This window comes from the organism of the source record quoted next, unplaced genomic scaffold (assembly GCF_019419815.1).
Source record: "Pyrus x bretschneideri cultivar Hongxiangsu unplaced genomic scaffold, Pyrus_bretschneideri_v1 Contig57, whole genome shotgun sequence".
NCBI classification, from domain to species: domain Eukaryota; kingdom Viridiplantae; phylum Streptophyta; class Magnoliopsida; order Rosales; family Rosaceae; genus Pyrus; species Pyrus x bretschneideri.
The window spans coordinates 1,580,706-1,603,347 of record NW_025999795.1 but is presented as its reverse complement, the minus strand read 5'-3'; the positions used below and the strand labels follow the sequence as shown (position 1 = coordinate 1,603,347).

Sequence of the window (22,642 nt, the reverse complement as noted above, 5' to 3'; positions counted from 1 at the left end):
CAAAAAACAAACACCCACCTTTGTAACATAACCCACAATATAAAAATGTTGGAAAAATTATCCTCACCACTCTCTCACGAGCTATCCATCGATTGAACCAAGAAAAAACTTATCGAAAAAATTGAAGGAATATGTCAACTTTCATTTGGGCATAAAAACAAAGAGAGGCCGTCGAGCCTATTAGTGTAGACTTGGATTACAGATCATTAAAGTGATTGGCTGTTTGCATGAAGTCTAGTCAGATAAAATTATACTGATCTAGGTCTGTTCACTTTTTGAGCAAAATCACACAAAATGTATTCTTAAGCTCTCGAGTTAGTAAGATCCCATATCCGCTATAGTTGGGTAGCCAATCGAAAACAGAGGGAGGCCATGAAGCTATTCAATTTCAGAAACATGTTAGTTTCAACCCAACACCACCACACCAAACCACACTTTTTAGCAAATTTTATTTTCTCTGTACCGCAAAAACAATAAATAATTTGAGAGAAGGCCATCTCCGATCCCCATGGCCATCTCCGTCCCCCGACAACTTCAAAGTTATCAATTTTTTTCCTTTTCCAGGGCTCGCAGATGATTAATTTCCAAAGGTAGTACTAAATTCCTAATTAAACATAAGAAAAATAAATAAAATTAATTATTCACAGACGTCGTCGTATTAATATTGACCTGTTAGCAGGGCAACCAACATGAAACTCTTTGAGAGCAAAATACCCAAATTAACCCCACCAAAATGAAATTGGTGGGAAAATTCTAGATTTCCATTGGTGGAGCTTCAAACTATCATACCCCCCAAAAAAGTTGAAGAAATTTAAAAACTGTACCTATGCCTGCCGCCATGCTCCGGTGACCACCACCAAAATCCAACAAACATCAATCGACCAAACAAACCATCGTACTAAAGTTTGCAAATTTTTTGAGTTTGGTCGATTTAACGTTCGACTAACGCGAATCGAAACAAAACGAAAAGCATTGAACTTGGATTCGATGCCAACACTTTTGTTTCGGATATAAAGTTCCCAACTTCCTTGGAACACAAAAACGTTGCGACATGTTTTGGCCTCTGCAACGAATTTTTTAAAACGAAACAACCTCGAATTAAATCTGCAAAAACAATCACGAAAACAAAAGAACACGGCCGATGAATGTTACTATATTACCAGATTGTCCATGACGACCATGCTCTCTCTCTCTCATGACCTTGCCAGGAAGAATTGCGCTCTATACGCGTCAGGCGCACGTTAGCCCTCTCTCTCTCTCTCTCCCCCAATATAACGCTTTGGAAAGATAACGCCGACCCCCTTCTCTCTCTCTAACTCCCCGCTTCCTCTCTCTCTCTCCTCGCTCTTTCTCTCTCTAAAAAGAGAAAATTTTCCAGGTCTCGAATTTTACTGTTTTCCTTCGGCTGCTTAACATAATTACACTACAATCACAACAATTTGATTTTCTCTCTCTTCTGTCTCTCTCTTCGTATCTCTCTGCGCTCTGAAGCAGTTGGGAAGAAACTTCCTGGATAGATCGATCCCTATTTCCCAATTCAACTTTTTTCTTCTCAATTTCGATCCTTTTCGTCTAATTCTCGAGCATTCTTTCTGCTCTGTTTCTCTCCCAATTTTCTGTTTGTTTCCAGAGAAAAAAAAAAAATCTGTAGCGGGAATCGTTTCAATTATTCTGTTTGGGGAAACCCAATTGGGAATTAGGGTTTATAGGAGATTTGGGAATTGGGTTTTTGATGAAATCAAAATGGTTTTGTGGGTGTTAATGTTGAAGTGAAAATATATACTCTTTTGGGTTTATGGGATTCATCGATTCGTGGGGCCTCTGAATTTTGCATTTTTTGATACAATGATTATCAAGAAGAATCTCAAATCCCAAATGCCGAGTCTGAAACGGTGCAAACTCGGCGAGTCACCGGGTGAGGACGACGATAACTCGGGCAGGAAGAAGAGGAAGACTAATGGGTATTATCCTCTCAGTCTGCTTGGCGAGGTCGCCGCCAGTATTATCCCCGTCAGCCTCCACGGCCTGCTCGGCTCGGTCAGTGCCGCCGAGCCGGGGTTCTCTGCTTCGTGGTGCACCAAAGTCTCCTGCTCCCCCGAGGATGAGTCGAAATCGAAGAACAGAGAGTCAGCCACCACAGCGAAGACGGAGGTTTCACGGCCGCCGCTGGTGAGGACGTCGCGGGGCCGAGTTCAGGTACTTCCTTCTCGGTTTAATGATTCGGTAATTGAGAATTGGAAGAAAGAAAGTAAGACTAGTTTAAGAGATTATAATGTAGATGAGGAGATTGAATGTAAAAAGGAGAAACCTAGCTTTAAAGCCCAGAAATTAGTTAGCCAAAATACGAAAAAGATGCGAAATGTGGATAGAATTGGATATAACAGTAAGAAGTATTCGGCTTTGTATGAAGAAGATGAAGAGGAGGAAGTTGAGGGGAGTGTGCCATTTAAGAGTTTCGACATTAGGAAGTATTCGAGCTCACCAAGCACACTCTCGTCAATGCATGAGCAATTGGGTGACGATGACAAGTGTGCAGTTGTGGAAATAGATGAAGGAAATGGTTTAGTGGAGACAGTGAGGGCTACAAAGGAGAATGGTGAGAGGAAAGATGGCTTGTATGGACCCGAAGACTTCTATTCAGGCGATATAGTGTGGGCAATGCCAGGGAAAAAGGAGCCTTTCTGGCCTGCCATTGTCATTGATCCAATGTCGCAAGCGCCTGAGCTTGTTTTGAGGTCTTGCATACCCGATGCAGCTTGTGTGATGTTCTTTGGATACTCTGGGAATGGGAATCAACGGGTATGAATTACTTTCTGTACGGAGTTTGTCTGTTTTTATGAACTTGTGATGTTTTCATGTTTGGAAGAGTGTGGCATTTTGTTATAAGATTTCGTATCATCTTGAGCAGGATTATGCTTGGGTTGAATGTGGGAAGATTTTTCCCTTTATGGACTATGTGGACAGGTGTGTGGCTATTGTTGTTTCATAAATTTTTGAATTGCAATGTAGTAACCGCTTTGTCGTTATGTAACATTTTGCTTGATATAGGTTCCAGGAGCAGCCTGAATTGAACAACTGCGAGCCCTGTGAATTCCAGATGGCAATTGAGGAGGCATTTTTGGTGGAACAAGGGTTTACAGAAAAGTTGATAGCGGATATAAATATGGCAGCAATGTATGATGACTCTGTACAGAGAGGGGTTCAAGAGGCTACCGGTTCAAACCATGACCTGGACCAGGCAAGTTCTCTTAGAGCACTGTTTCCTGTCTTTTAAATTGTGTAGTTTCTAGGACACAATATTGAACATAGAATTTCTCAAACACCATCCAAAAATTAATTCAAACAGTTTTGATATCATCAGAACGGGGTTGCTAATGGAAGTTTGGCTATTGCTTTGCTTAGTTATTGAGAAGTTTACAGAACTGTGCTTCTTTGCTTGGCTATCCAAGTATCCAGTGTAAATATACCTTAGGTTCAAACTATGTTCTTTCCTTATTTCTCTCAGCTGTTGAAAAGGGGAGGTTTTTGCTGCAATAGTAAACACTTCTCTTTTTTATTTCCAATGTATTGAATTTGGTTTCTTTGAGCAGGATGTATATGGGAAGAAGAAAGACATACGACCCTGTGAAGGCTGCAGCTTTTACGTTCCTTTTAAAATGATAAAGAAAATGAAGGATCCAACTCCCGGAGGCCAATATCTTTGTAAACTGTGTGCTAGGGTTAGTATGACCTGCCTTGTGTTAGGTGTTATTTATTGGTTTTAAATTCAGTGCTTAATAAAAGTAAAAGAAGGTTTTCTCTGCGTTCCGGATATTGTGCATTGTTGACAATACTTGCATCATTCTTATTGCAGTTAGTAAAATCGAAACATTATTGTGGGATATGCAAGAAGATTTGGAATGATTCAGACAGTGGAAGTTGGGTGAGGAAACCTACAAACTATGCTTGGCTTGTGATTTGTACTTCCTATTTTTAGAGTGCAGTTCATTGTCAATTTATTGTTATATATTTCCTTTGGGAGTAGGTCCGATGTGATGGTTGTAAAGTGTGGGTGCATGCAGAATGTGACAAAATTTCCAGCAACGTTTTTAAGGTCCGTCTATTATATTAAATTACCCAACTTCTTTGTTTTTCTCATTCATAATTAGTTTAAAGAGATTCTAGACTTCCCTGACTGTGTTATTTCCTTTTTGAAGAACTTGGGAGGCACTGATTACTACTGCCCTACATGCAAGGTCAAGTTTAATTTTGAATTATCAGATTCTGAAAGGGGGCAACCAAATGCAAAGTAAGTTTATCCAAATTTTAATTTTATGAGTGAATTGGGTTTATTATTTCACCGACTTGTCCCTATTGATTATAGAGTTTCTGATGCAGATGGAGTAAAAATAACGGTCAATTGGTGCTGCCTAACAAGGTTACTGTTCTCTGCAACTGCGTGGAAGGCATTTATTTTCCAAGTCTTCACTCGTAAGCATAAGAATGAATGGTTTTCCATTTTTCTTAGGACTTATAATTGATGTTAGTCTTGGTGGTTAAATTCATATTACTTAACCGTTAATTTTTTTTGCCTTAATAAGTCAATTTGATTATTACTTTGGTTTGAGATCTTATTCATATACATTTTCTTTCTTATGTTTCAGTGTCGTGTGCAAGTGTGGATTCTGTGGGGCAGAAAAGCAAGCACTCAGTGAATGGGAGCGACACACAGGTTCCAAATCGAGAAATTGGAGGACTAGTGTCAGAGTGAAAGGTTCCTTACTGCCACTGGAACAATGGGTACTATTCTTCGAGTTTACTCCCCATTGTTCAATAGTATGCCTATGGCCTCTCAATTTGGGAATCATACTCATATTGCAGTCCCACTTGACTTTGCAGATGTTGCAGTTAGCAGAGTATCATGAAAATGCTCTTGTGTCTTCTAAACCCCCTAAACGGCCTTCTATTAAAGAACGAAAGCAGAAGTTGCTCACTTTTTTGCAAGGTATGTTTGTTTTCTATATTTATGCATATAATTCTACATTTGATGTAAACTAACTGCATTTATTTGATTACTATTACAGAAAAGTATGAACCTGTTCATGCCAAGTGGACAACAGAACGATGCGCTGTATGTAGATGGGTTGAAGATTGGGACTATAACAAAATCATCATCTGCAATAGGTATCATCAATAGAGTTCATTAGTTATCATTGTCAAATCAGTGATGTTGGAGGACCAACTGTGCGATGCCCCTTAGAGACTCCCATGGGTTATAAAGGCATGAAAACCAGGCAATGTTTAATGTTTCTTTTTTATCAGATGTCAGATAGCCGTCCATCAAGAATGCTATGGAGCAAGAAATGTTCGGGATTTCACTTCGTGGGTCTGCAAAGCATGTGAAACACCCAAAGTCAAGCAAGAATGTTGCCTCTGTCCTGTCAAAGGCAAGTTTCTAGCTAGAGTGGATTTGTTGAGTCATACACTGTCATGTCATCAGGTTTCACTTAGCTGTCATGATCTCATGTCTTTGATCTGATCTTGCTTATCTACTTTTTCCCCTGCAGGAGGTGCGTTAAAGCCAACTGATATTGACAGATTGTGGGTTCATATTACATGTGCTTGGTTCAGACCTGAAGTCTCTTTTGCAAGTGATGAAAAGATGGAGCCTGCTCTTGGTATCTTGAGTATTCCATCAAATTCTTTTGTGAAGGTGCGTTCTTTGTTCTCGTATATTGTTTTTTGGCTATTCCATTTCAAACTCAGGATAAGGTTACTGTTTTTTGGCTATTCCAATTCAAACTCAGGATAAGGTTACTATACATTACATCTAATCATATGATTGAAATTGACAATGTTCTTTCGAAGACTTCTATTCTTAAATGTAACAAACATGGTAATGTAAAAAAAGTGACACCTGACCCTTCTTATCTATAATTAGTGAATAAAGAACTGAGTTGTGTGATAACTTTGACACAGTGGATCTAGAAATGTTCCAGAATGCATCGTGTCATTGGTTGCGAGTCTAGTTTGTTCTTTTAATTTTATCTTACGGATTGAACTCTGAAATATTTAGAGGATGCAATCTAAGGGTTTTTGGGTTGTTCACATCTGCTTCAGATTTGTGTTATTTGTAAGCAAATTCATGGTTCATGCACGCAATGTTGCAAGTGTTCGACTTATTACCATGCAATGTGTGCCTCAAGGGCAGGTTATCGCATGGAGGTGAGTATCTTATTGCTTTTTGTTTGTTCTCATTATATTCATATCTATGGCACCTTCTCATTATGAATCAGATTACTCGTATATCTGGTGATATGTAATTGCATTCTTAATATGCAGTTGCATTGTTTGGAGAAAAATGGAAAACAGACCACAAAAATGGTTTCTTATTGTGCTTACCACAGGTGTGGGTTCTCATATTGTCTTATGTCCATTTGCTCCCAAATTGTTGGTTTTCTTGTACATATGTAAGTTTCTCCCAACTCTTCTGTTTTTCAATGTTCGTGCAGGGCTCCAAATCCAGATACGGTTTTAATCATACAGACTCCTCTAGGTGTGTTTTCAGCGAAAAGCCTTCTCCAAAATAAGAAGAAGCCTGGTTCAAGGTTAATTTCATCTAATAGAACAAAGCTTGAAGAGGTTTTGACAGTTGAAACGACGGAGCCTGAGTCCGAGCCCGAGCCATTATCTGCTGCAAGATGCCGGGTGTACAATAGATTGAAAAATAATAAGAAGGTATTCTACCTTGATGCGTAGTTATCTGTCCATAAACATTATAGTGATCCTCAGTTGACATAAACGGTTAGATTGTTGAATTATTAGATATGTAATTAGCCTGATCTTTTCTCACTGTTTTTTTTTCTCTGATTCTAGAGAGCAGAAGAAGAAACCGTTGCCCACCATGTGAAGGGACTTTCCCATCATCCCTTGGAAGCAATTCGAAGTTTGAACACATTCAGAGTAACTTTTTTGCCTTTTCAGAGTTTGATGAAATAGTATTTCCCCTTTTATATGAGATTTAAAATAAACTAATCTCAAATTGACCTTTTTTTTTTTTTTTCAATAGGTAGTAGAGGATCGTCCAACTTTTTCGTCTTTTAGGGAACGGCTACAACATTTACAGGCAAGTATCGTCCTCGTTTCCCATTCAATATTCAATGTTCGATTTTCTTACTATATGTGCATGAATGCAGAGAACAGAACATGATCGTGTTTGCTTTGGTAAATCTGGGATACATGGATGGGGTCTCTTTGCCCGTAGAGACATACAAGAAGGAGAAATGGTATATGGAATTTGAACGTTGTCTTTTCAAATCATTTCCCTTCATTAAGTGTAAAAGCTCTTGTATCTTGAGAAGTTAATCCACTATGTTGAAAACAGAATGTACTAAGAAGCATACGTCTGTTTCAGGTTCTTGAATATCGTGGTGAACAGGTGAGACGTAGTGTTGCAGATCTTAGGGAGACACGGTATAGATCAGAAGGCAAAGACTGTTATGTGAGTTGAATTCTTTTCAAGTGGTGTAATTATTACCTTCAAAATTGGCTTTAGTTATCTCTCATGCCCCGTGTTTCCCAAGTTCTGTTTCCAGCTAGAATTTCAGCTCTTAAATGCTTTGCATTCCTTTTTCTTTCCGTTTTTGCTTCTTTTCTCATGGCTCATGTTTACTCTGCAGTTGTTTAAGATCAGTGAAGAAGTGGTTGTAGATGCCACTGATAAAGGAAATATAGCACGCCTGATCAACCATTCGGTAAGTCATTCTGATAAATGTTAGGGTGCTGTCCGTACATGATTTGCTCCTCCACCGTTCTTCAATAGATTCAATCATCTACTTGTTGTCAGTTTGTTTCCCTGACTTGTCTTTACGGATTTATTGTTGTTGCCTTTCTTTACTACAGTGCATGCCGAATTGCTATGCGAGGATCATGAGTGTGGGTGATGAAGAAAGCCGGATTGTACTTATTGCAAAGGCTGATGTAACTTGCGGCGATGAGCTAACGTATGTATCTCTCTCACTCTCTCACTCTCTCACTCTCTCTCTCTCTCTCTCAGTTCTTTACGAGGAAGCTATTAGCTTAACGCTGCTGCATATTCCGTTGTTGCCTCTGGCAGGTACGATTACTTGTTTGATCCTAACGAGCCTGACGAATTCAAAGTCCCGTGTCTATGTAAAGCTCCCAACTGTCGGAAATTCATGAATTAGTAGGATGATGGATATATACGCCCTCACTTGCACAGCCATTGTTTCTCCGCAAGGAACAACTAACCCTCCAGTCCATATACCAAATTTGTAGTTTTGCCCAAGGTAAAAAAAATAGAGCAGAAAAAAGGAATATTGTATTTTAATTTTATTTTTTCTTTGGACAAACTTCTTAGCTCAATAAAACTATAAAAGCTCATAGTTTTTGCCGGCTATTCGAACTTCGTCGTTCTTTCTTTGTTAGCGATGGTATGAGTTAGTCATTTATGACTAGCGATTTTAACACTTCTCGTTAAAAATCGCTACCTTTACGTTGCAAACACACAATGATTTAACGTATCATGTCTTAGTAGAGTGTTTGACCATCAGAACACGGCGTTTCCGTCCAATCCAAGTACTCAGCCATGGAGGATCGCTGGAGACAACTCGGTAGCCTGCGTTCGAGTACAATTGGCGAGCGCCGTAATCGTCTTCATATGCCCGGAGGGCAAGATACTCGAAACCCCATTCGACCGAGAGCGCATCACACGCTTTTAGCAGAACGGTTGCTATTTTCTTCCTCCTGAAACTCTTCAAAACAGCAATGCCGGACACGTAAAGATATTCCGGTGCCCTAGATGGGAGATGCCGAAGGACGGCCTGGTCCCTCGACGCCGTGACGTCCGCAACTCCCACAAGTTCTTGTGACTCGGAAGTTTCAGGGGTAGACTCAGCAACTAAACAAGCGTATCTGTTGAATTATTAATGAGATACCATAAAAACGCATAATTATTACGCTAAATAATACATCTGACAGTGTACATTGCAATTTCAAATAAAATTGTTTACCTATCTGGGGGTGAATTCCTAAGTTTATATACAAGCCCAGAAAGCACTTCAGCCTGTATTGGCAGAAACCAAATTAAACTAAAACTTATGACCATATATGATGATGAAATTTGAAGAGTAACCAAAAAACAAGAAAGAATATTAAACAGACATGAGCGTAGTCATTTTCGTTAAAGGATTAAAGCAAATATGGCTTTTATGCACCCGAGTTTAAATCTCTCTCTCGCACTTTAGATCAGTTTAAATTTGTAAAGTAAAATATTTTGTTTTCATTAGTAAAAACAACGTTTAAAGTAAAATATCGCTTATATAAAAAAGTAGAGGATATAAGAAAAACCTGGAAGAAGGTGAAGAAGAAATCATCGAAGAGAAATACAGGTTCATGAAATGCTTCAGCTTGAACATAAGCTGCCTTCCTCACCTCATCCCCATTTCTGAACAAACTCCTGACCTTCCAACCAAACTCACTCACCAAATACCTGAACTCTCCCTTTCTGTCAATACCAAACTTCCCACTCCTCACAAACCCTACTTCTTCCTGATCGGCCGACGACGTCGAACTGCTGCTGCTTCTGCATTGCATTGAAGAAGAAGATGAACTACTTGTCCTAAAAATGTTAGCTGGTCTAGAAGGAGTATATCCATATGATGAAATTTCTTTGCTGAGTTTTCCTGATATGTTGGGGTAGCTCGCTAGCAAATGATGCGCCATATCTTCTGCTTGGTTTTTGGTTTCTGCTTTTTTATTAACTTGCATTACATCTTGAATTCTGCATTTTCTGATCCTTTGTATTTGTGGGAGGGTGACGATAAATTGTTATGAGGAAAGATAAGATATTGTGGACACGAGCGGTCCTAATTTCTCTGCTTGGTTTAGGCCAGAAATAATGATCCACGTGGTCAACTTTACCCACCACAAGGACTTGTAGGAAATTATTTTTATGCATTACCATTTTAATTGGTACTAGTTTTCAGGTCGTATCAAAATGGTAATGCGTATAAATAATTTTTTACGATATACGTTCCTTTCTTTTAATTTTTGCAAGGTGAGTAGTTTTGTTGGCTTGGGATCATTTTATTTTTATTTTTATTACCATTACGATATCAACAAGAAGGAATTCTTGTGTCCGACCAGCAATATGTAGCACTCTTTTATGAGTGTGATCATGAATAATTATGTAGGATACACAATATACAAAGATTTTGATCTTGTGTATATGGTCATACAGACACATGATCCGAAGGTAGAACACCCTATTTTCTCTGGTTGTACTGGATTGTTGGACATAAGATGCTGCCTCTCCAAGTTTGTTTAATTTTATTTCGTGTACATAACAAAATTTAAATGTTGACCTCACAAGTAAAATCAAGGTTTTCTTCTTTCGAACTGAACTAAATTTCAATGCACCATAAAAAACTGATCAGTAGACTATAGTACTAATTCCCAAGTATTGATGGGAAACAAAGTGATATAGTGAAGCCAAAAATCTTAATATCAAAGAAAAAAAAAATTTATTCCAAAAAATTAATTGCACACATCTAAGGATTTATAAAAAAGGTCATCTTTTGGCGTGTGAGTTTACAGTTTAGGGTTTAGAGTTTGGGTTCCGCGTCTGCATCTTCTTTCCTGCTTCCGCTACGGTTGGGACTTGCATGGTCCTGACTAGGGTTGGGACTTGCATAGTCCGACCCATTGATCACAGTACTTGCCCCACTAGCATTCCCATTGTTGTCATCCTTCTTTTCTTCCATTATCTCACTTCCTCCTCCGCTACCACCAATACCAGTAGTACCTGCCACCAGTTTCACCCTCAACAACACCACTCTTACCCCCGCTATGGCCGCCATCGCTCTCCTTATGATCACCTTCACCGCGACTCTCCTTAACCAAGACCAGAGCCAAGTAAAGCGCTCCATTAACCCGGAACGACCAAACCTGGACAAGCTGACCTGGTTTGAGTTTATTCCTCTTAGCAACCGCACCCCATTGAGTTCTCAACACATAGATTTTGCTGCCATTTTTCTCCGGTTTGCTGCTATTTTTATCCGGTTTCTTTTTCATATGCCACCGTCTCAAGTTTATACCTCCTTTTACAAGACCAGGGTCTATCAACTGAACCGGCATTGTTTGATTTTCCTTAAGCAACTCCTTCTCTGCACCATCCAAGAAATCCATGGATACGATTTGAGCTTCAGGCATTGACAGCCTGTTGTCGTTCTGATTTACATCAGTCATAGTCAATGGCTTCTGTATCACCAAGCTAAGCCTAGTCCCCTCCAACCTTGCAATTTCTCTCTTGAATTCGTCAGGCAAATCGTGATATTTCGGTGGCGTGGAAGGACTACCAATTGGTTCTTTCGTCTTCAGAGAGTTCTTGGTCGATCCCTTGGCTTTCTTGACTTTGTCCTTCGGCATCACATTTTGTTTCTTGCATCCCACGTCACCCCTACCAAGATCATCACCACCACCATACATGCTTTGGAAAAAAAATTTCGGCCCGCCATGCGACCTTTGCATCTTCGGCGCACGATCATCATCTATGCTATTGCTAGCCCATTTTCTTTTCAACGAATAATCTGTCCCTGTAGAATCGATAGGGGGCGACCTTTGTTTCTTGGGCGGCTCAACTAGCATCGGCTTCTTGAGAGCCTTCTCTTTCATCAAAGTTTCTCTCTTTCGGTCCATCAGTTTCTTCTCCTGCGTATGCATCTCAACTTCAACCCCAGCAATAGTAACCAACCAGTCGAATTTGGTAAAGTTCTGAGGCCACTCCGTCAAGCCATTGAAGTATTTCTCACTTAATAACCGCGCCATGTTATCTTCTTCCTTTTCTTCTTCGAGAGATTGAAGAAGATACGAGGTCAGCGAAGTATGGCACAGAGCTTAGAACAAATATAAATGTATTGTTCTGGTTAACCCTGCAGGGGTTTACTGAGATTTTATAAGGTTTTTACAGCACTGATCAGTGTGTGATTAGGAATTACTGATCGACTAGAAGCGTGCCCTTCAAGTATAGGAATCTTAGGGTTTTAGGAAATTAAACCCGCACAGGTTTAGGAATCCTTCCAAAACTAGGTACTGTAATTGCTGAAACACTGGTAATATAACACTAATCGAACTTGGAATTTCTAAAAAAATCCGTATCTATATAGGAAACAAACTGCTTGCCCACAAAGACAAGGAAAGAATTGACACTCTGTAATTCGTGCAACTATTTCGGAGATGTCTGGACTTCCACTTCCTGGACAATTACAATTCTCCATAGCAACAAAGGCGGCAATGACATGCGACGCCATATTACTTACTAGAAGAAAAATACTTATTAGACTAAGAATGGTATGAACACTTCTTCCAAATGGCTTAAAACTTCAAACTCAAAAGACATTTTTGTAAAAAATGTGAACTATACTCATGTTTTTCAATCAGTCTTGCGAATTATTTTTTTAAATCATAATATCCATTGTTATGTCATTCTCAACATTGAATAAACTTCTCGTGATAAAATATTTTCTAGCACAAGCACTAGCTAGTAAAAATTATGTGGGCGTCGCATTGTCCCACAGGGCCACATATACCGTTATCTGGGGCCTAAATAATCGAGAGAGGATCCTCGTCAGATCCTCCAATCACATCCGTTCATCGTATATCGTGCGGTTAGTTTTCGTCATGTATTGTTTATATTCAATTTTAAATAAAAAATTTTGCAATAATTTTTTACTGCACAATGTACGATAAACAAATGTGATTTGAGGATCTTCGAGGTCCTCGCAAAGAGAATCCGCCGAGTATCCTCACTCTAAATGATCAGCAACTCTCCTACTTCACTGACATGGAGTCTGTGGCTCTTTTGTGGCCTTCGAGGAAAAAGTTGTCATAGATGATCAAGCCTTGGGCCAGATTTCTACTAGTGCTTCTTTGTCAACATGCAAGCCAATATTCACGATGATTATTTTTTGTTTCTTTAAATTAAATGAAAACCCGTAAGTTATAATTTACGCATGATATTCGCGATAGATTTTTTGTGTTCCATTGATTTTGAAGCTGGAAGAAATAAAAATTAAAAGATGTAGGAAACTTAATTATGAAATAAGTGTTAAATTAACGATAAATCATTTATTCATAAAAAATTAAGATGCTTCTTGAATGGAAACTGAATGATTACAAACATGTTTTGATCCAGGAAGTCAAACTTAAAATCCTAATCCAAAAGTTTGAAAAAAGTATAACTAAAAGCCTTTAATTATCCCGTAGTTGTCACCACCTGTTCCATTCTTCCATGATCTCTGCTCCGCCTCGCTACCGCCACTGTTACTACTCCCGCCATCAACAATACTACTCTGACACTCGCTATCACCACCACCATCACTCTCCTGATGATCCCCTTCAACACTGCTGCTCTTAGCCAAAACTAGGGCTAAGTGAAGCGCTCGATTAACCCGAAACGACCAAACTTGAACGAGATCGGCTGCTTTGAGTTTGTTTTTCCGAGCAACATCCCCCCATTGAGTCCTCAAAGCATATATCGGGTTTTTTCCCATTTCCAACCGCCGCAAGTTGATATCTCCTTGTACAAGACCAGGGTCTATCAACCGAACCGTCATTGTCTCGCCGTTCTCAAGCATCTCCATATCTTCGTCTTCCAAAAAACTAATTGAAACGATTTGGTTTAGAGGCATTGACATCCTATTTCCCGAACTTAGATCAGTCTTGGTCAATTGTTTCTCTATCACCAACTCCACTTTAGTCCCGCCCAACCTCGTAATTTCTCTCTTGAATTCTTCAGGCAAGTCATGATACCCAAGAGGGGCAGAAGGACTAATCGTTTCTTTCTTCTTCAAAGCGATATTCATCGTGTCTGCGCCTTTCTTGGTATTGTTCTTCAACGACATCTTCTGCATCTTGAGTTCCACTGGCGTGCAATCAACATCACCAGGATCATCTACCATCTCCCAGTTTCTTTTGAAAGAAATATTCGACGACTTATTTTTCTTGGCCGCCCAATCTATCAGCAGAGGCTTCTTGATCTTCCTCTTTTGCTTCATAAGCTCCTCCTGTACCAGGTCTTCGGTAGCGAGCCTAGCGACCTCAAGCAAGGCAATCATCCTGTTCTGTGAGGCATCAAAGTCTTCTTCAGCGAACTCCATCTCAACAACGTCTTCGTCGTCTTCTTGTTTGTGCTCTTCCCCTTGGGAGATTGGAGAAGAATGCAATGCAGTATTGTATTTGTAACATACTTATAGGGTACTTATATTCGTCTGTGTCCCAAATTGCACAAGCTTAGCATTTCCAAGACAACTATTTTATTTCTATGCAGGAAACAAACTGCTTGGCCAAAAGAAGAGGAAAGCATGAAGCTTCGATTTACCGATGTTAACAAGGATGACCCAAAACTATATTGCCTTTTTTTACCCAAAAAAAAAAAAAAAACTAGATTACCTTCCTGTTTTTTCCCCGACTGGAATAGCAGAGAAGAGAAACTTTGTGGGTGTTCGTTGTTATTATTGATATTTGTTTTCTTGTTGGTCAAGGATTAGGATTGCTTGCCCCTCAAGGTTATTAGGATTTATTGCTCGTATACGTTAACATGACATATTCAAGATGATATTCCTTGGTGTATGATTGTCGCAAATGATATGGTGATATGGTGTTGATAGACGAAACTCAGGAAGGAGTAAATGCAAAAGTCTTTGCCTAAGTCGGTTAAAGATAGAGTACATAGAGTACAAGTTCAGTGCAAACGGAGGCTCAAATTGAGCTAGGGGTGAGGATTGGAGATCAAGAAGTACCAAAGAGTGACTGCTTTTGCTATCTAGGATCTATCTTGCAAAAGAACGGAGAATTGGATGAAGACATCAACCATAGAATACAAGCTGGATGGATGAAGTGGAATAGTACATCCAGCATGTTGTGTGACCATCGTATGCCACTGAAGCTCAAGGGAAAAATTTATAGGACGGCAATAAGGCTAGCACTACTTTATGACACGGAATGTTGGGCGGTGAAGCATCAACACGTACACAAAATGAGTGTAGCGGGGATGAAAATGCTTCATTGGATGTGTGGGCACATGAGAAAGGATAAGATTAGGAATGAGGATATCCGAGGTAAACTAGGAGTAGCAGAAATTAAGGAAAAGATGAGAGAAAATCGGTTACGAGGGTTTGGACGTGTGAAACGAAGGCCTATTGACACTTTGGCTAGAAGATGCGATCACGAAACAGAGGTTCAGAGCCCAAGGGGTAGAGGAAGACCCATGAAGACTTTGGAAGTGACTCTAAGAAAAGACTTAGAGTACTTGGATCTAACGAAAGACATGACACAAGTGCAATGGCGTTTTAGGATTCATATAGACAACCCCAGTTAGTGGGAAAAGACTTTGTTGTTGTTGTTGTATACGTTTAGGGTTTGCTTTAGTTTTCGCTTTAAGTTTATTAGGATTTATTGCTCGTTATTGCTTGTATTGTGCTCCTCCATCGAATCCAATCCACCTGCAAGTTTCGCCCCTTCGCAAAGCAGAGAAACAGAGCTAGTAATCAGCCGAGGAACAAGGTTAAGGGAGGAAAGAACAGGAAGAGAGGCAAGAACGAGGCTGGTGACGAAAAGGTGAGCTTTTCTTTAAGAAAGATGGACAGGAGTATGCCCAAGTGCTCCGAATGTTTGGTACTGGCCGGTGTGAAGCCATGCGCATTGCTGGGAAGAAGCGACTTTGTCACATCCGCAGTACGATGCACAAGAAGGTTTGGATTGCAGCAGATGATTTTGTCAGGCTTCGCGATTATCAGGACGACAAAGCTTATGTGATCCTCAAGTCCATGCCCGATGAAGCTGGGGCTCTCGACTAGGATGAAAACGAAGGCGGAGCAGATGACTACATCAGAACTCTATATATTTGCCGGATGTTATATTTTACCGTTACTGATTGGATTGGCAGTTGGCTTTTTTGGTTAATTTTCTATCTCCAGATGGCGAATTGGTCATGTTCCTTGTAACACACTCCAAATCATGTTCATTTGTACATCTAAAGACATTTAACGAATTTTACACAACGTCCTAAGAAACACAAACTCGACAAGTTACTGCACGTGTGTGTGTGGAGTATACAAAAGCCAGGTAGAAGCAGAAAACACACCATGCAAGAAATTCAAGCAACAAATTATCGACGTCGAAGAAAATGGCGACAATGCAAGACAATGAACGGTAAAACGAAACGCAACAAGGTCAAGGGCTGGAAGAAAACAAGACTACGGGCAAAGCTCAAGGAGCCGAAAACCGAAATTTTGATTTTATTTCCTTGCTGAAATGAGCAGCCACAGAAAATAAGATGAGCATGATTAACTGAAATGCAATAAAAGGAACCTAAAAAAAACATGGATAGAGAAGAAACTGTTCAATGTGTACTTTCAGGAGAATGATGTATCCGACTTAAAATTACCGAATCAGACTCATTAGACCCCGGCATCAAAGCCCCACAAGCCTTTTGGGAACCCTCGGGTATTATTAAAGGACCAGTTACTGCATCAGCCGCGCCTTCGGTAGAAGCCTGATCAATTGGATTATCATCTTTAGTCTTGCTAATCACATTGTCGTTAGCAGCTGCAGCAGGTAAAGTGATGGTAGCAAGAGACTCGATACCAGGTGATGAGAGACCATTTGCATCGCCAACATCTAATTTCACCTGCTCCGAGGATTCTATTTCCACCCCATTTGAAATTGTTTGGGGATCTCCTGCTTTGCTTCCACCATTATCTCCAGCTGCCATTTCCAAAATAGGAGAAGGGACGCATGTGTCGTTCTGCACCTCGTGATCCGGAGATGAAACTGGTACCTCCAGGTTCTCAGCACCATCACCCAATGCAGTGCCAAGAGGAGCATCTGCCATTCCTACATCAGAAGTCAGGACAGGAGCACCTTCCATTTCTGCATCAGAAGTCCGGACTACTCCCTCTACTTTCTCCACACCACAACGGCCTTTTGATTCCATATTCTCCGGATCAGATGCTAAAATAATATCCAATGCTCCTCCAGCAATAATTGGCAAGCCTATAGTTTCCATCCTCTGCTTCTTGTAAAGATTCATCGCTTTCTGCAAGTCAGAAAATAAAATGTCAGTCAACTAGGATGCAAATACATAAAGATTTATACCTGCAATTATGTAAGCAAGAAATTCAAGTATGTATACCTGAAAGACAAAATCCTTCAAAGGAGGAAAAAGTGAGGAACTTAATAAGGTTCTGGACGATTTCAATCCTGCTCTTACACCCTGTGACATTAGGAGGAAGATGCAATTAGTAAGACTAGGTTCTAAAATCAAAACGCTCTAAACTAAGTTTTGGAAAGAATCTGCACCTCCAAAATTGTATGTGTAGTAGCATCTTCATCAACAGTTGCACTTCGTTCACCATCCAGTATGCTCATACATTGGCTATACACCTCGGGATGAGCAAGTTCTGATGAAATGTCAAGCTTGGAAAGATAATAATGACTTAATGAGAGGACATCATCACTCTGAAATTTAGAGTGGCCAGGTGACTTCTCGTGACTACTTTTAGGCATAGGCTCCTTTAAAGGAGAGGTCACAGTGGACCTTCTTTCAACGGTTTTAGAAACTCCAAGATCCAGGTTATCCTCATGGAGAGACATCTGACCTGTCTTCCCAGCCACAGCATCATCCATGGCAGCCTGCACAAGATAATCATCTTTCTGTGCTGGGGAAGGCAAGTCTCTTTTCACATCATTGTTATGAACTTTCCATGTCTCACCACCAGATTCCCATCCGCGAGCATTCATTGGATGCCTGCTTTGATCCCATTCGGCACCCCCATACATGTGAGTCTCATCCCTAAAGGCACCATTACTCCCATCCCATAGATGCAAGTGAGAAGGACCTGAACCATCCATCATATTCTGCCACCCAAGTGGCCGCAAGTGATTGGAAAATCTCTCAGCGTCAGGCATATGATAAGGCATCCCAGAGTGGTTAATATCCATTGAAGGTCTAACACCAAAAATTGGTGGAGCTGGAAACTGTGGTAGCATCCCTTGAAAACCACCGTGAGGTGCCCCATGTTGGAAATGCATGAAGCCATTTGGAACTGGTGAATTCCAGCTTGGGACACCCCTCCATGCATTACCATGCCCTCGAACCAAATTGGGATCACTACCCCTCCTGTAACGTGCATTGGAGTTACCTCTACCTTCTTCTTCCATTGAACCAATAAAAGGGCTGTCAACTCCAACCCTAAAATTGGGGTGAGGGGGATACAAAGAAGATAAATTACTCTGATTACTTCTATTATTAGTTGACGAATCAGGTGGGGATGACTCATCTGCCAAAGGCTTCTCTGATGGTAGGTCCCGACCCTGTCTATCCTCAGTATTAGAGAAATCTCTGTTGTCCACGGAAGCGCTGCTTCTTCGACCTGTTTCTTCAATGTCAAGACTCCGTCTGACACCAGTTCTGTTCACGTACCTGCGGTCAATACTTGATGATGAAGGAGACCTTTCCATCAAGGGCAGGGGTGAAGCCTTGGAACTGGAAGACTTGTCATTTGACAGCTCGCCTAAATGGCCATCATCCATTTTATTGGGTTTCTCCATGGATCTGTACTTGGAACCTCTTTCTGAAACTCCAGTGGGACCAGAACCATCTTTGGGAGGCATTGCTTTGGACCTATGCTCTACTCCAGAATCCCTATATTTCAAATCTTCTGAATTTAGATACCTTGGACCAGGAAAAAAATGATGACATATTAGCATACAATACAAAAATGCATCAAAAAATGAAAAGGTTAAACACAATCACAGTATTTCCTTTCCAACCAAGAAACTATTGCACACAGAACTAGAGAGAGAGAGAGGGGTACCTGTACTCATCTATGCCACCATGTGAATTAGAAACGAGGGAAGTCCTGCGTTTATTGACACTCAATTTAGTGTCTACATAAGCTTGCCGCGACTGAGATCTTCCCTTATTAGCATCTGACTCAACTCTATCACCACTGGATGACTTTTTTTCCAAGTCAGAGTACCGAGCTTTCATACCTCTGGATTTATCACAACCATCATCACGATCATCCGGAGATCTTTTCTTTCCCCTGCTACTATCTTTGTATCTCGTGCTGCGATCATCAATATGTGACCCGTCATAGTCCCGGTCATAATCCCTATCGCGATCTCGATCACCATCTCTATCACGGTCATGATTGCGGTCTCGCTCGCGATCCCCATCTCGCTCCCGCTCACGGTCCCAATCCCAATCACGATCATAATCACGGTCACGACCATGATCCCACCCATGTTCGCGTTCACGATCATGGTAGCGGTCACGATCGCGATCGCGGACATGATATGAGTCACGGTCCCTATTGCGATCGCGATCGCGATCATGATCTACTTTGCGTTCACCATCTTGAATCTTGGATCTCTTCTGTTGGATTTCTATCAAATCCTTTTCATCCCTTAAATGCTTCTCATCAGACTTGCTGCTAGCATAATCTTTTGGAGGGCGCTCATCTCTTTGCTTGTCATCTCGGTGCTTATTGTCCTTATCCACATCTTCCCGATGTTTTTCTCTGTATCTCTCATCCTTCCGCTTCTCATCTTTATGCCTGCTATCCCTGCCAGAATCATCCCTATAAGATAATAGCCCGTCATTGATGTCTTCCACATCATCTTGATGCTTATCCCCATCACCAAAATCATCTCTCCTTTTCCTCATTCGTCTCTCAATCTGGTTCTCTGAGTTAGGACTTTCCAATTCATCCCATGCATTTAAATCTGCAAAACCACATGAAATAAGACATAGAATTGCACTCCAAAATAAAACTGCGAACATAAAGTTTAGTTTTAGCAAAGTCATCTACATACTATAGAATATTGTCAACTCATTAATACTACATGCCCCCTAAAGATTATGTTGAAGCCAGATAAGTCATTTGGTAGCCTTTTTAGCTTTTGGTCACACATGTTATGTACCACTAAATATTTTTTACATATCTCAAAACAACATACGTCATTTGGCATAGGGTAAACGATACATACAAATTTTTATTGGTCCAACACATTAATTATATTTTGCATGAAGCAAAATATATATTCCAATGGCCTTTACTGTGTCTTACTGAAGAATCATGCAGGAAAAAAACAAAATGAAAATCAGTTAATGATCTGATCTCTTTGCCTCTTCATTAACAGCAATAATTCATATCTTAGCAATTAATCCAGCAATTGACACACATAATTGGTGCCTTCATACATCTAGTTCCATTCCAAACAAATACTGAATGTTAACTAAAATGAAAATCAGTTAATGATCATGACAATTATTAAAACAGCCAACAGGATAAGCCCTTGCGCTAATAAACATTTTAAGAAGAAACAATTAAAATAACAAAAGATGTGGAAAAGAGCAATTAAGAAACTGTATCAATAAACATGATTAAGAGATTTTAATGACTGACATGGGAAAGACAATATTCAACTACACAAGTAATACAATGACAACTCATAAAACCTATAAATATGAGAAATGCAAACCTGGCTCAAAACATCCACATCTTCCCCAAGGGCAAACATCCGATAAGATAATCAACAAGCCAACCAAAGTGTCATAAAGATGAAAATCATAATCACTCCAGAATTAGGGGAAATTAAAGAAAACGGCTACACCTCCAAACTTCTCAAGAGTACGTTTCGATCCCCCCTCGATTCACATATGGGCATTAAAAAAAAAATTCAGAAGGTGATAGAAGAGAGGTTAACTGCACAGACTTGATAGGATCACCCCTGCAAATACGGTCTTACTGGAACCTTTAAGGTATAAAAGATGAGTAATAATTCCAAAATCTAGAGGTGAAACGGCCACGTCAAGTAGACCAATGAGAATATGGCAACTAATGGGTCAGGCAATCCCACTAAACCTCAAGCAGTCACGTGGATCATTTCCCCAGATGTTGCATCCAGCGTAAATTTGGGAATAGAAAGGCAAATGGAGCATAATGGTAAAGGAAAAATTAACATAGTGAGCCCAACGTCTTTAAGTGACTACAAAACTAATAATGACAAGGAACATAATTACTAATATACAAAAACAGCAGTAGGTCCCACGATTAAGGCAGACTGCAGCATCCAATAGATATGAGATGTTACAAAAAGCCATAATAGCAACCCCTTTTACATCATCACTCCAGTTCAATCTGTATATCGAGTTCAATCTGTATATCTATTCAACAGAGTAAGATCTATCCACCAACTGCAAACTGAAGCATTAAGATCTATGTAAAAACTTTCATTACTACCACTCCCACCTACGTTATGTAATATAACAAAATCCAAATTTTACCAAGATGGATCCCCTTTCAAAAGTCATGAATCTGACTTCAATGAACTCAAATATAGTTTCCCTTCAAAGTGTGCTAAAAAATCTTGCCGATCAAATACGGCATGCTCCAAAAATTTTATTCCTCTTATCTAAATCTCTAACCCCCATCAGAGTTCAATTTCCACCAAAAATTATTTGTGGAAAGCGTATAAATATTCTATCAAGGTAAACGATGAAAAGAATCACATTACAATGACACGCGGAAATCACTACATAGATGGATAGAAAGAGAATTTTAATTCTAAGCGACTAGATATGCCTCTAACAAATTCTTCATAAGCTGTTTCCAATTTGGTTTGCTTTTTTGAAAACGGATTCCCTATCAGAGTCAGCAATCTGTATTGTATGATATGACAGTTACTCAGAAATATAGTACTACAACCAAACAAAGATGGATCAGTTACACCATAATGGTGTACCATATTGTAATTCATCACACTAAATCACAGTAAACTACAATGAAGTAAACTAAGTGCGAAGTTACGATCTTTGAAATTATCAGCATTCTCTTGGCCGGAAAAGTGGGGGAGGGGGAGTAAAACTGTAAGCATATGACTATACAGTAAACTAGTCATACGAAGTAACACACTGCTGGAAAAGAATCCATATAGACGTATAAACTACAAAATAACAAACAACCCAATCAGTTACCTTACCAGTTTTTTCATTGACTTGCTTTGCAGTGACACGTTGTTCATCGCTACTGACCAATCGCTCGGTTCTCCCATCTTTACCTTTCTTTTCCCTTTCTCTCTCCCTGTCCCTCTCCTTTTCCCTGTCCCTTTCCTTCTCCCTCTCTGCTCCACCACCTTCCTTGCCCTCCTTTCGAATTGACTCCTTATCCTTATCCCTATGCCTCCCTTCACCCTTTCCACTACTACTAGAATTCTTCTTCACTTCGCCACCCTCTGCATACAATTCCACACTCTCATCTCTTTTCTTACTCTTGGACTCCCCTGATGCCTTCAACGACTTCTTCGACCCCTCACTGCTTCTTCGGTGATCATCATCGCCTCCATTCCACCTATCACTCCCTCCATCATCAAGCCTCTCCTTGCGCCGCTTAGTCGATACTAAATCCACCGAATAGTCCCCATTCCCGGAGCCGCCACCCGAGTCCTTCCCATCCTTTAAATCAAGCTTCCGCTTCTCACTCGAACTTGAATCCTTTGAAACCCTAACTACACCACTCTCTTCCTTGCCCCTTCGATCCTTTAAGCTCGAATCTTTCTCCGAATCCGAATACTCCTT

At 40.2% G+C, this 22,642-nt stretch overlaps 3 protein-coding genes across 3 annotated transcripts; 1 reads left to right on the top strand and 2 right to left on the bottom strand.

Moving 5' to 3' along the window:
• Nucleotides 1–1,264: 1,264 nt before the first annotated feature.
• On the top strand, nt 1,265–8,398 carry LOC103943422 (histone-lysine N-methyltransferase ATX4). The gene is made up of 23 exons (XM_018646509.2): nt 1,265–2,799; nt 2,909–2,964; nt 3,049–3,238; nt 3,591–3,719; nt 3,854–3,922; nt 4,025–4,093; nt 4,197–4,288; nt 4,378–4,470; nt 4,644–4,779; nt 4,879–4,984; nt 5,064–5,163; nt 5,302–5,426; nt 5,547–5,692; nt 6,100–6,204; nt 6,322–6,386; nt 6,492–6,717; nt 6,856–6,942; nt 7,049–7,105; nt 7,176–7,265; nt 7,394–7,480; nt 7,659–7,733; nt 7,882–7,982; nt 8,096–8,398. Exons 1-23 carry the CDS (start codon nt 1,846–1,848, stop codon nt 8,184–8,186), a joined length of 3,249 nt encoding a protein of 1,082 aa, XP_018502025.2. The 5' UTR covers nt 1,265–1,845; the 3' UTR covers nt 8,187–8,398.
• On the bottom strand, nt 8,299–9,830 carry LOC103943421. Its single transcript, XM_009353727.3, has 3 exons — nt 9,349–9,830; nt 9,012–9,064; nt 8,299–8,913 (listed from the first exon to the last, which is right to left on the bottom strand). Exons 1-3 carry the CDS (start codon nt 9,766–9,768, stop codon nt 8,523–8,525), a joined length of 864 nt encoding a protein of 287 aa, XP_009352002.1. The 5' UTR covers nt 9,769–9,830; the 3' UTR covers nt 8,299–8,522.
• Nucleotides 9,831–16,279: 6,449 nt separating this feature from the next.
• Nucleotides 16,280–22,410, bottom strand: LOC103943424. The gene is made up of 6 exons (XM_048571024.1): nt 22,381–22,410; nt 22,048–22,297; nt 18,876–19,788; nt 17,359–18,733; nt 17,192–17,272; nt 16,280–17,095 (listed from the first exon to the last, which is right to left on the bottom strand). Exons 1-6 carry the CDS (start codon nt 22,408–22,410, stop codon nt 16,400–16,402), a joined length of 3,345 nt encoding a protein of 1,114 aa, XP_048426981.1. The 3' UTR covers nt 16,280–16,399.
• Between the last annotated feature and the right edge of the window lie 232 nt (nt 22,411–22,642).

Bases quoted from the DNA above. Each gene is read 5' to 3' on its own strand.
- LOC103943421 (XM_009353727.3), bottom strand. From the start codon at position 9,768: ATGCAAGTTAATAAAAAAGCAGAAACCAAAAACCAAGCAGAAGATATG. The intron at 9,065-9,348 runs GTTTTTCTTATA...CTGCCAATACAG, and splicing joins TCTTCTTCACCTTCTTCCAG to GCTGAAGTGCTTTCTGGGCT. The intron at 8,914-9,011 runs GTAAACAATTTT...ATAATTCAACAG, and splicing joins AGGAATTCACCCCCAGATAG to ATACGCTTGTTTAGTTGCTG.
- LOC103943422 (XM_018646509.2), top strand. From the start codon at position 1,846: ATGATTATCAAGAAGAATCTCAAATCCCAAATGCCGAGTCTGAAACGG. The intron at 4,471-4,643 runs GTAAGCATAAGA...CTTATGTTTCAG, and splicing joins TATTTTCCAAGTCTTCACTC to TGTCGTGTGCAAGTGTGGAT. The intron at 4,780-4,878 runs GTACTATTCTTC...TTGACTTTGCAG, and splicing joins TACTGCCACTGGAACAATGG to ATGTTGCAGTTAGCAGAGTA.
- LOC103943424 (XM_048571024.1), bottom strand. From the start codon at position 22,410: ATGGAGGCGATGATGATCACCGAAGAAGCA. The intron at 19,789-22,047 runs GTAAGGTAACTG...GTGGTTTTGCAG, and splicing joins GCAAGTCAATGAAAAAACTG to ATTTAAATGCATGGGATGAA. The intron at 17,273-17,358 runs GTGCAGATTCTT...CTAATGTCACAG, and splicing joins CTACACATACAATTTTGGAG to GGTGTAAGAGCAGGATTGAA.